The following is a 12,899-nucleotide window of genomic DNA, read 5'->3' on the forward strand; positions in this document are numbered from 1 at the left end:
TATCATTGAAAAGGCATACGTCAATTATTGATTCAGAATAATATTTATGAAACACACAAAGATGTATTTTGAATTTGGTATAAAAAGGAGTTTTAAATGTAACAATGCAATAACTTAAATAATATAGGATGAAAGTTAATTGTAATTTAAAAATTATTACTTGATTCAATATTGTGAAATAAACGTGATATATCATCTTCAGTTCGAAATATACAAATGTTATCATTTTCACTTTTCTTAGCCATAACACGTCCATTTTTCGTCCACACGAAACGCCAGCGAAAGGTGGCAGCTAGTGCTCGTACTTTACCATATAACTGCCTATTTTCTTTGGTAAGACGTTCGTTAATAAATACACGCATAGGGTTGTGTGGTGGAAGGCCCATATCAGACGTAGTAAGACCCCGTTTGACGCGGGCTTGTTTCAAGAATTCATCCCTGATGGAACGACGCGCAAGTTGCACGGCGATGAGCCGAGGGCGGGGGGAACGTTTATTAAGTTGTTTATTACCTATGCAAGTGTCCTCAGTTTCAGTTACCGGCGCACGCTTCATTCCGATACGGTGCGTGCTAATTATGTCGCGCTCATCCAGGTTAATCCCAAGTTTGGAGGCAGTGGTGATGATAATGTGTCCCAGTGATTCGTTGTTGTGTTCTGGTATGCCAGATATTTCTATGTGGTTAAGTAGATTGGCTTGTTGACGATCATTTAACTCGGTTTTTAAGGCTGTGACAGTAGCTTGCAAATCCGGAATGCTTTGTAAGTTAGATAATTGTTTCTTCGAATTGTTAAGGTCAGAACGTAGTTGTGAGTTTTCGCGTTCTAACATACGGATTTTCTCAGTGTTAATATTTATCTCACTTTTAATATCAGTGATTTGTGATTGTAAATAATCCGTCGTTTCTGTGAACTCAAGCTTAAACTTGCCCATTGCCGTGTTAAACTCACCCAGAAAGTCTTGAGTAAATTTGGTGTACATAGCAGTTATTCTGGAGTCAAGTAGCTGTTCAAAACGGTCGAAAGTGATTATACTTGCTTGAGCAGGGGTGCTTATTTCATCGCACGACATGTTAAGGTTGATAGATGAACTTTCAACTTCGAACTGTTTTCGAGTTGGGGTATCATCGCCTTTACGACGAGTAGCATTTGTTTTGCACGATGGACAAGTCCATGAGCGTTTTAGTTCCCTTAGATTTTTATTATAATACGAAGTAGGCATATTTATGCACATATAATGATACGAACCCTCGCAACGTACACATAGAAGTTGGCCCTCCGTAACGGACATCGAACAGGCAGCACAAATCATCTTGATTATGACAAATCTTTACGAACCTTGTATGCACTGCGCTTTTGTTTACTTATATTCACTATTTATAATACTCTAATTGAAATAAATTAATTTAAAATAATATTTTAGGCTTAAGTGTTTTAAAATGATGTTAGCAGGTGGAATTTCGATCTACCTTCCCTACACAATATATGTACAATAGCTACATTATTCCTGAGTATCCATGCATTATTTTATTTTATCTCAGAAAAATAATCCATACTAATACTAATATATTACTTATTATATTATATATTATTATAAATGCCAAAATAACTCTGTCTGTCTGTCTGTTACTCAATCACGCTTAACACGTTCACTGCGGCATGTCCAGTATCGGGCCATCAGCGACTACACCACAGTGCGGCGCCCAAAATCGCAGTTTTCACCGTGGTGCGGCGAGGTTTTTTATATTATGTTAATCAATGACTAGAAAAGAGACAAATATATTTTTGTGATCACAGTTTGAAGTAGGACTCAATTTCGTTTAAAAATCTTATGGCAAAATATTGGACACAAAGCATAGAAAAGAAACCGTTTCTTTTGTGTGCGGCATGTCAAATATTTTGCCATGGACAAGCACCTCATGCCGCACTGTACTGCGAGCGCGGCGCGTGTCAGTCTCGCATAGTGATGCACCAGGACCGCACGCGTCGTTATCAAATTTTTAAATGACAATGATACCTTAGAGGCTTTAGTTTTTTTACTTTCTTTTATTTCGTAGCATAAATGCAAAAATGTAATGACAGTTGTGAAAATAATATAAAACATTAAAACAAAAGTTACTGAACAAATTAAAACAAAAGTTACTGAACAATTTCCTGATAGTACTCTATCAAGTACCTTGTTTGATATGTGTTTTATTTGTATCGCCGATCTCGTTATCTGTTAACAAACAGACTGAAATATACAAAATTGATTTATATCGATATCGATGTTTTATTTTACAGTGTTTCCCATCGCTATTACTGTAAACATGCCGTATCAACGCAGTGCGGGATGGCAAATAATAATTGTTCACAAAATCAGGGGTTTAAATTTTTCCTCACATCTTTTAAACTATTGGGTCAAACTAAAAGCTATTTATGCGGTATATACTAGACTATATATACTATTATCTGAAAAAAGAATTTTTGAAATATCTTGAAATTTCATGAAATTATTAACCTTCAAAGTCAGAAGGTGCGATGTGATAAAAATGGCTCATGACGCACAGTGGTGAACTTGCCGATGTGAAGTATGGAAGACATGCCGCAACAACGGTAAGTTTGGCATTTTAGGTGCCGCAGTGAACGTGCTAAACTACTGAACCAATTTGCATGAAATTTGGTATGAAGATATTTCGATACCCAGGGCCGGATCTACCCATGGGCTTTATGGGCTGCAGCCCAGGGCCCCGAGGTTAAAAGGGCCCCCTTACTCCGATAAAACCAATGGGCGATAATTTAAAAAAAATCTGTAGTCGGTTTTCGAAAAAAAAAAATGATGAAAATCGCATACCTACTTCAATAACTTTTGCTAACATGTAAAAGGATGTTTGCATGTTGATTTTCAACTTTTAGAAAATAAATCTCATTTATTGAAACTATTTGGTTATTTTATATGGTGGACGTTTAATTAGAAACAGTAACACAATGAAGTAGTCATCAAGTTTATTTAACATTTGTGTATTAACGTTTTAGAGATAAAGCACTATTTCATATGTAATAGAACACCCGTTTATGTAGTTTTATAAGAAATTGCTTAATTTTAATTAAACATTAGCTTAAATTAATAAAATTAAACAACATTAAGTGCAGTCTGATTTCCGAGTATTTTCAGTCGAGACAACAAATTAGAAACCGCATGGTTCGAGTGTTCTAAAGTCAAAACCTATTAAAAAGTCGTTAATATTTTCTTCTTCTACAAATATTTGCACCATTTTTTAAACATTCTATCTAAAAGTTTCTGAAAATTAATTAACTTTGCACCAAAATGGATAAAAGTAAGATTTGTGACCCATCAACAAGAAAAATAATTTTAAGTTTACATTTTGACAAAAACTGGAGTGACACGAAAATTGCAATTCATTTAGAGTGTTCGATAAAAAGATATTCAATGCTATAATTTATTTCAAAGAGCATGGGTACTTCTGATTAAGTGCCTAGAAAAGCTCGACCATGAAAAACTACTGCTCGCGAGGATAGGCAAATTTTTCTTCTTGCAAAGATGGATCCATTTAAGGGTTCCCATTCTATTAGGAAATATGTTTGTGCAAACGTGTGACAATCTCATACAATCTAAGCCACGACGTTGTAAAGCCGTTGTTGTCTACAAAGATTATAACAATCTAAAAACAACCCCATACTATAATGTTTCCTCCGCTATGCTTAACTGTTTATTTATTAACTAAGGTTTGGTTAACTGGACGACGCGCGTATCCTTTGCCATCAGAAATGATTAAATTAATTTGTTTCGTCCCAAAATAAAACTTTTTCACTGGCGGACTGTCCACAAGCAATATTTCTTAGTAAATGCATATCGTCATTCCCTGTACTGCCTAATAAGAAGCTGTACTTTCCTGGCCACTTTCACAAACAATTTTGCCTCGACTTACCACCTGCAAATCGATCTCATCGACACAATGGCGTGGTTCATCTTCGGAAAAACCTAATTTTATAATAGAATTTGAGCTTTTAAATGGATCCATCTTTGCCAAAAGAATCATTTGCCTATCCTCGTGAGCAGTGATTTTTCATGGTCAAGCTTTTCTAGACACTTGATCAGAAGTACCATGCTTTTTGAAATAGACTATAACATTGAATATCTTTTTATCGAACACTAAATGATTTGCAATTTTCTTGTAACTCCAGCTTTTGTCAAAATGTAAACTTAAGAGTATTTTTCTTGTTGATGGGTCACAAATCTCACTTTTATCCATTATTAAATAAAAGAAGTAAAATTGTGAGAGACGCCATGAAAGTACAGCTTCTTATTAGGCAGTACAGGGAACGACGATTTGCATTTACTAAGAAATATTGCTTGTGGACAGTCCGCCAGTGAAAAAGTTTTATTTTGGGACGAAACAAATTAATTTAATCAATTCTGATGGTAAAGGATACGCGCGTCGTCCAGTTAACCATATCTTAGTTAATAAATAAACAGTTAAGCATAGCGGAGGAAACATTATAGTATGGGGTTGTTTTTAGATTGTTATAATCTTTGTAGACAACAACGGCTTTACAACGTCGTGGCTTAGATTGTATGAGATTGTCACACGTTTGCAAAAACATATTTCCTAATAGAATGGGAACCCTTAAATGGATCCATCTTTGCAAGAAGAAAAATTTGCCTATCCTCGCGAGCAGTAGTTTTTCATGGTCGAGCTTTTCTAGGCACTTAATCAGAAGTGCCCATGCTCTTTGAAATAAATTATAGCATTGAATATCTTTTTATCGAACACTCTAACTGAATTGCAATTTTCGTGTCACTCCAGTTTTTGTCAAAATGTAAACTTAAAATTATTTTTCTTGTTGATGGGTCACCTATCTCACTTTTATCCATTTTTGCTGCAAAGTTAATTAATTTTCAGAAACTTTTAGATAGAATGTTTAAAAAATTGTGCAAATATTTGTAGAAGAAAAAAATATTAACGACATTTTAATAGGTTTTGACTTTAGAACACTCGAACCATGCTATTTCTAATTTGTTGTCCAGACTGAAAATACTCGGAAATCAGACTGCACTTAAAGTTGTTTAATTTTATTAATTTAAGCTAACGTTTGATTAAAATTATGCAATTTATTATAAAACTAGATAAACGGGTGTTCTATTACATACGAAATAGTGCTTTATCTCTAATACGTTAATACACAAATGTTAAATAAACTTGATGACTACTTCATTGTGTTACTGTTTCTAATTAAACGTCCACCACTGTATATATACATATAGGCTTATTTTAAAGCCATGTTTTTTTACCAAACCGTTTCGAAAAAACTTGTTTTTCTCGATAAATTAATATTTATTTGTACTCGTTTATTCAAATACTTTTTTTTTATTAATACAGATTTATTATAACTATCAACGTACTATTAAAAATTTATATACTTATAAACATTTGTGATTTTTTAACGAAATGCGTTATTCGGTTATTAAGAAGTGTTTTAACTCTTATGTACGAGCCCGAACGAGTTATGGCCCATGTAAGGTTAAATTAGGTAAGAATCTTGGAATTCGAGACACCCAGCAGTAAGTCTGTAAATACTTGTATATTGACACCCTAAAAGTTATCTCAAAATCTACATATGTTAGGGTGTAAGGAACTGTCGCGGAAGAATTCCAACCAATACCCGCGGCCCCATCATTAAAGCGGCTCGACGGAACACAGTGGGGTTTTAGTCGGTAGGAATCCGACATAACCCATGGCTCCTTCCCCGGGGGCAGTGGGTATCTTTGGAAGATTTCCCCACTATAAAAAAAAGGGTGTAAGGAACTACAAGGTCACAAAAAAATATCTCATTTCTTATGGGTTTTTTGCTATTTGTATTTATTATCAATATTGTAGAATATAAAATTCTCCACAAATTTTATTTAAAAAATTTTGTATATGGTGAACCGTTTTCGAGATAGAGGGTGGAGAGCGCGCGGTCACAGCATCACTTCATCGACATTTCAACCGTGTATATTATAAGTTCACTTTTTTGTCACTTTGTTTGTCCGCGATAGACTCCTGAACTAATGAAACGATTTAAAATCAAATTTGATTATGTTAAAATAACAAAATTGCGAAAGTAAGTAGGTATTAAGAAAATATGAACATTTCCAAAAAAAGGCCCCTGGGTAGTTTCAGCCCAGGGCCCCACAAGTTCACGGTCCGGCCCTGTCGATACCCATATTCGATATTCGACATAGACTACTTTTTATTGCGAAATATGTACCACGGGCGAAGCCGGGGCGGACCACTAGTCGTTTATAAATGGAGCTTGGAAGAGCTGAGAGGGAAACAGCATCGGAACTAATGTTGTGATTGTACCTACTCCATGTTCATAACTGATAATTATTATCTGTAAAGCGACCTTTCTGTTGCGACTGTTATGCTAAAATAATATTTGTATACGTAATTTATAATGTACTACTGTACTAGCTTTCTGCCCGCGGCTTCGCCCGCTTTGTCTAAAACCTAATAAATTAAATATACTTAAACCTTCCTCTTGAATCACTCTATCTATTAAAAAAAACCGCATCAAAATCCGTTGCGTAATTTTAAAGATTTAAGCATACATAGGGATAGAGAAAGCGACTTTGTTTTATATTGTGTAGTGATTAATCAGTTCCGATGAATGAAGGATAAAAATTGTTAAGCCTCGGTGTAACGAACTAATATTTTTTTTATTTCTTGGGGATTTTATAAAATTTAATAGTGATTTTTACTAGCTTATCTCATAAAATTTGCTTAAAAAATGCATTAAGTATGCAGTTTATTCTATTTTATATTATAATCTAATGCACTACTAGAACACAAATTCAAATGTTCACTCACCGTTTTAAATCCTCTGTACATGACTCGAATTTCCTGTTTAGAAAACTTAGTTTGCCTACACAATTCTTCCAAAGCCACAGGTATCGGTTTCGGCGCTCGGTTCGGTTCCAATTCATACGCATGTTCCTCCACAGGAGACTCCGGGGGCGTTGCCATTATAGAAACTTAACTTTAGCACATCACTACACTACAACTTTTTAGTCTATGGCATGTCTGCACTTGGATCTGTGGCACTGTTTAATCTGTGCACATTGTGACATTGCAATGACAGATGACGTTTTATGGTTGCTATATTGAAGTTCTATTCGTCGAAATTGAATCTGAAACAATAGATATTTTTTATTAGATCAAGTTGTTTTTTATAAGGGTAAAATGACATCTGTATTTAGTATTTTAAAAACATTTTAAATAGTTAATAAATTTTTGAACTTAAACTTCTTTAGGCGCGTTGAAAATAAAATGTCAAAATCGCGTCAATGCAATACCGTCACGTCATGAAGTAAAGCGAATTTTGAATCTTGCCAAAGAAGTTTCACTTCTGACACGTGTGCTCGGCACACACGATCTTTTTTGTCAATATTATAGCATCAAATACTAACTATTAGGTATTTCATTTGAAACGTAAACATAAAGGAAACAATCAAATATAAAGTTCAAATTTATCTAATAAAATGTAGAAAAAACAATATCAACCGCCTTCTATCAATAACAACAACTATTTATTATCAAAGTCAACAGCTATCACAATATCTTTGAATGAAAAATGAAGCGTAAAAACTGTAAAAGTTTCATACAAAAAGATGGCGTCGCGCCAATTTTGTCGGGAATCGATGACCAATTGAATTAGCACGACTGTTTATTGTATTGTATCCGCTTCTCTTTGATTATTTTCATCTCTTATTTTTGTACTGTATGTGGAATAACAAAATGCGCGAATAAGAAACTAGTAATACATATTTTTCGAGTTCGTAAGTTAATCAGCATAGACTTATAAAAATCTGCTTTCAATTTGTTACAAATAATGTCAAATTTTTAACCGACTTCAAAAAAAAGAGGAGGTTATCAATTCGGCCGGTATGTTTTTTTTATGTATGTACACCGATTAATCCGAGGTTTCTGAACCGATTTACGTGATTCTTTTTTTGTTCGATGCGGGATGGTGTCGAATTGGTCCCATAAAAATTTTATTCGGATAGGCCCAGTAGTTTTTATTTTATGAGCATGTTTGTCTGTATTTGTAAATGTTGCAAGTGCAAGTTTGAAGTCGGTTGTTTTTAACGCAGTTATCTCTTTGATTACCTATATAATCAAAGAGTTATCTGTAGTATTGCTTCTAACGAAAGCGGGAAACGTTAAATCCCTTTTCCAAGATGGCGGCCACAGGACAAGGGTCACAAACTTCAATAACAATAATAAATATTAAAATATTTATCAAATAAAATGGCAAGCTCTCAGAAACACCCGCCGGCCGGCTTAAAAAAATATAACATTTCCATTGACTATGTATTTGTTAATACGGCATTCCTTTCCAATAAAACAAAACTGTATCACAGCTTCAATACATATTTGAGTAATAAATGCTAATTGCTAAGCTGTTCCTGAGATTACGCGTTCAAACAAACAAACTCTTCAGCTTTATAATATAAGTAAGTATAGATTTTATTTTAAAGCCAATCTAAAAGTAAGATTTCTTGGCATACAGCGCCATAAACAAATTCAAACATTAATATCTTTTATGTGCATTTTACACTCAAATTTGCGGTGTTTCCTCAGTTTTACGACATATTCATCACTTTAATTGTTTTAGTTATTCGTAGATTGTCCTAAATATCTATACTAAGATTATAAAGCTGAAGAGTTTGTTTGTTTGAACGCGCTCATCTCGGGAACTACTGATCCGATTTGAAAAATTATTTCGGTGTTAGATACCTAACCCATTTATCGATGAAGACTATAGGCTATAATAATATCATCTCACTAAGACCAACAGGAGCGAAGCACTGCAGGTAAATCCGCGGAGCACAGCTAGTGTAATATAAAACATCGATGCATACTTTTGCGTTACGTTCTTTTCTCCTTTACTCTTTTTTCGACATACACAATGACATAAACTAACAGATTAAATATGAATAGAATTGGAATGTAGTTTCCAAATCCCGTATTTAGTAAAACTGTTTATTTTCAGACGAGAATGTTTTTAATGTTTCACTCATGATCCGAAGAAATAGGACGTGTTACGTTCGCTTATTTTTACACCGCAACAATTATTCAAATCGGACCAGTAGTTCCCGGAATAAGCGCGTTCAAACAAACAAACTCTTCAGCTTTATAATATTAGTATAGATTTATACGTAACCAATTATAAAATTAAAAATAAATATCTTTTTACAGTGAGCTCTCGGCCTATTAGGGTAACGGTAGAATAAACGACCGTATTTTATCGAAAGAGATCTTTTAAAGATCTAACTTGGATAACCTTGGATAAAATTTTCAAACTTAAATGAACTTTAATATAAAGGAATGAATTTTAATAAGATTATCGCTCTCAAATAAAATTGAAAAAATTTGTTAATCATTCAAGGGCTATAAAGATTTTGATGGAACTATACTCACTCTACACTTATTTAACCTACCTACAATACTAAAATGCATACAATTTATTTTGTACATCTGTCTATTTCATCCAGTAAATCTCTAAAACATCTGCACCTATTTCAACAAAAAAGAGCGTGTGTGCCGAGCATAGAGAGGCTAGCCTCTTTATGAAACGACGTTGTTTAACCAATGGCCATTCAATAGAACGGCTAAGCCAAATCATTCAAATTTAGTTATTCTAGTACAAGACGATAAAACATTATTTATTGTATAAAAGTTTTAAATATTACTAATATTATAAATATGCGAAAGTTTGTGAGGATGAGTGTATGTTTGTTACTCTTTCACGCAAATACTACTGAACAGATTACAATGAAATTTAGCACACGTATAGAGGGTAACTTGGATTAACACATAGGATAGGTTTTATCCCGGAAATCCCACGGGAACGGGAACTATGTGGGTTTTCCTTTGAAAACGCGAGCCAAGCCGCGGGCGGAAATCTAGTCACTAATATTTAAACTTGAATAGCGATCGAAACAAAAAAAAAAAAAAGAAACCACAAAAGTATCGATAAAAAGCAGTTTAAATGCTTCATAAGTGCATTTAAATGTTTCAGCATCAAATAGTTTTTAAGATAAATACTCGATGTATCGCTGTTTTTAAGCGCTCATTAATATCTCGAGAGAAAGGTACTTAAAATATATTGTATTTAACTAAGGTTACACTAGTTACATAGTATAAAACAAAGACGCTTTCTCTATCCCTATGTATGCTTAAATCTTTAAAAATACGCAACGGATTTTGATGCGTTTTTTTAAATAGATAGAGAGTGATTCAAGAGGAAGGTTTTAGTATATAATTTATTAGGTTTTAGACAAAGCGGGTGAATCTGCGCGACAAGCGCGGATCCAGGAGGGGGTCATGGGGTCATGACCCCCCCCTGGGCTAGGTCCAAGAACTACGTGGACCACTAATTTAATATTATCTTTTTTAAATTTACAAATTACTTAAAGTAATTATTATTAGTCTGTGATAGAACAATGAAATCAATTACAAACGGTAGAGAATATAGCAAAAATTAGAGGAAAATTAGGATCGTGATTCAATTCAAACAGGTTTATCGATTTTTGAAAGACCTCTTCTATACCTAACTGCGGAATAAAGTGTAAAGTTGTAGGTACTAATTAATTTTTTTACTACAATTTTTCCACACTTTTCACACAAAACCTCAAATATATAGAAATATACCAGTTCGTGGAGAAGACATAAAAAAACATTTTTTTTTAAATAAACAAAAGAAAATTACGACATAACATCGGCTAAGTGTGAGTCGGACTCGCGCACCGAGGGCTCCGAGCAAACCTATTTTTTTAATAGGTTGTATCTTACAATTTTGTTTAAAGGATTTTTTTCTTTATCTGTGCTATAAGTCGTTGCTTTTAACCAAATTTCAAAACTCTGTATTCACGGGAAGTACCTTGTAGGTTGTGATTCCCTTGCAAGTAGTTGCGAGTTACAGAATATGCGGCTCTAATTACTTTTTCTTCTGATTGCGTTGACAATTGACATAGAATTTGAATTAAATAACAGTTTTAAGTTATTATAGACCTGAGTTCTGATGTGAATATCAACTTGATACATGTAGACGTTCATGAGTAAAGGGATTGTAAGTTGAAAATTATTTAAAAAAATATATTTTTATTTAATTTAATTAAATAATTAAGGTTTTTGCAGCTATTCCTACATCTGTGCTATAAGACGATACTTTTTACTCAATTTCAAGACTCTGTGTTTACGGGACAGTGTGCAGGTATTTATTCCCTTGCTAATGTCGAAATCCTACGGTTTACGGTCCCTTGATGCTGTGAAAAATTCAAACGTTTATGCCAACGCAATCAAAAGATGCAGCTGTAAATGCTGAAATTTTTCGCAAAATTCGACACTCCCTAGGAAATCAAAACCTACAGGGTAGTTCCCGAGTACACCGAGTCATGAAATGTAGTACAATGTAACATCTTATAACGCGGACTAGATTACCGCCCGCGGCTTCGCCCGCTTTGTCTAAAACCTTATAAATTATATACTATTCCTCTTGAATCACTCTATCTTTAAAAAAACCGCATAAAAATTAGTTACGTAGTTTTAAAGATTTAATCATACAAAGGGACATAGGCACAGAGAAAACGACTTTTGTTTACTAATTGCGAAAAACATGAATTTTTACTTAGATTATACAGGGTTACTTATAAAACACCAGCAACCTCGCAGGACAAGATAGCTAACATCATAAGTAACAACATTTGTTCTACGACTTTTGTTAATTTGTTAGATTTTATTTTCATACAAAAATAAATATTCATTTAATTTTCCGTTTGAATATTATAAACTCTACGCGCATTCCAAAAATTACGTAAACAAGAAGCGAACGGGAGGGGAAAGGGGGCGTCGCGTCGTATTTTCGATAATGAATAGAACATAGACTTACAAATGTTAGGAGAGTGCAATAAAAGCTTAAAAAAATCATTTAAAAATAATTTATTGCGTTATGCCAAAAGTCGTAGAATAAATGTTGTTACTTATGATTTTAGCTATCTTGTCCTGCGAGGTTGCCGGTGTTTTACAAATAACCCTGTATAAAAAAATATGTATTTCAAAAAATTTTAAACTTACAAAGTTGCAACCCTATTAGTCATGAACGCTAACATATTGTATTAAATTGATATTCATGCCAAAAACTCAAGTCTATGATACCTAAGCTATAATAAAATCAAACTTCTATGTCAACGAATCAGAAGATACAGCCGTAAATGCCGAAAAATTTCGCAAATTTCGACATTCGCAAGGGAATCAAAACTCAAAACCTACTTTCCGTAAACTCAGAATCTTGAAATTCGTTACAAAGCAACATTGGCAACATCTTATAGTAAAGATACAGGAATAATTGCTAAAAATATATATTTTTTAATTATATCATATAAAAAAATATATTATCTTGAACAATTTTCAAGTTTGTCTGTCTTTGACCCTTTTTCTCAGGAACGCGTGGAGGTATCAATCTGAAATTTATACCAAATACTCAAATCTAAGTTTCCTTAAAGCTGTGAAAAAATCAAACTTATAAGCCAACGCAATCAAAAGATACAGCCGTTTATGCTGCAAATTATCGCAAATTTCGACATTATCGCAAGGGAATCAAAATCTATATTGTACAACTTTCCGTGAACACAGAGTCTTGAAATTTGGTTAAAACTTAAAAGCAATGTCAGCACAGATGGAGGAAAATATGCTAAAACATACATTTTATGCTTATCAACATTCTCAAGTGTCGCTAGGAATCAAAACCTACAGGGTACTTCCCGTGAACACAGAATCTGCAAAAAGCATAAATTTAAAATTAAAAATGTTTGTACGGAACTCTTGGTCCGCGAATCCGACTCGCACTTGACCGT

At 33.7% G+C, this 12,899-nt stretch overlaps 1 protein-coding gene across 2 annotated transcripts in view; it reads right to left on the minus strand.

The window, feature by feature from the left end:
- LOC123702370 (Kv channel-interacting protein 1) overlaps positions 1 to 12,899 on the minus strand; it is a 98,487-nt gene that overhangs the window by 46,234 nt on the left and 39,354 nt on the right. For both annotated transcript variants that reach the window (XM_045650113.1, XM_045650112.1), the window contains exon 2: positions 6,853 to 7,172. In XM_045650113.1, the coding sequence (XP_045506069.1) occupies positions 6,853 to 7,008 (156 nt within the window). In that variant the 5' untranslated portion in view covers positions 7,009 to 7,172. The remainder of the gene's footprint in view (positions 1 to 6,852; positions 7,173 to 12,899) is intronic.

This window comes from Colias croceus, chromosome 23 (genome assembly GCF_905220415.1).
Source record: "Colias croceus chromosome 23, ilColCroc2.1".
NCBI lineage: Eukaryota > Metazoa > Arthropoda > Insecta > Lepidoptera > Pieridae > Colias > Colias croceus.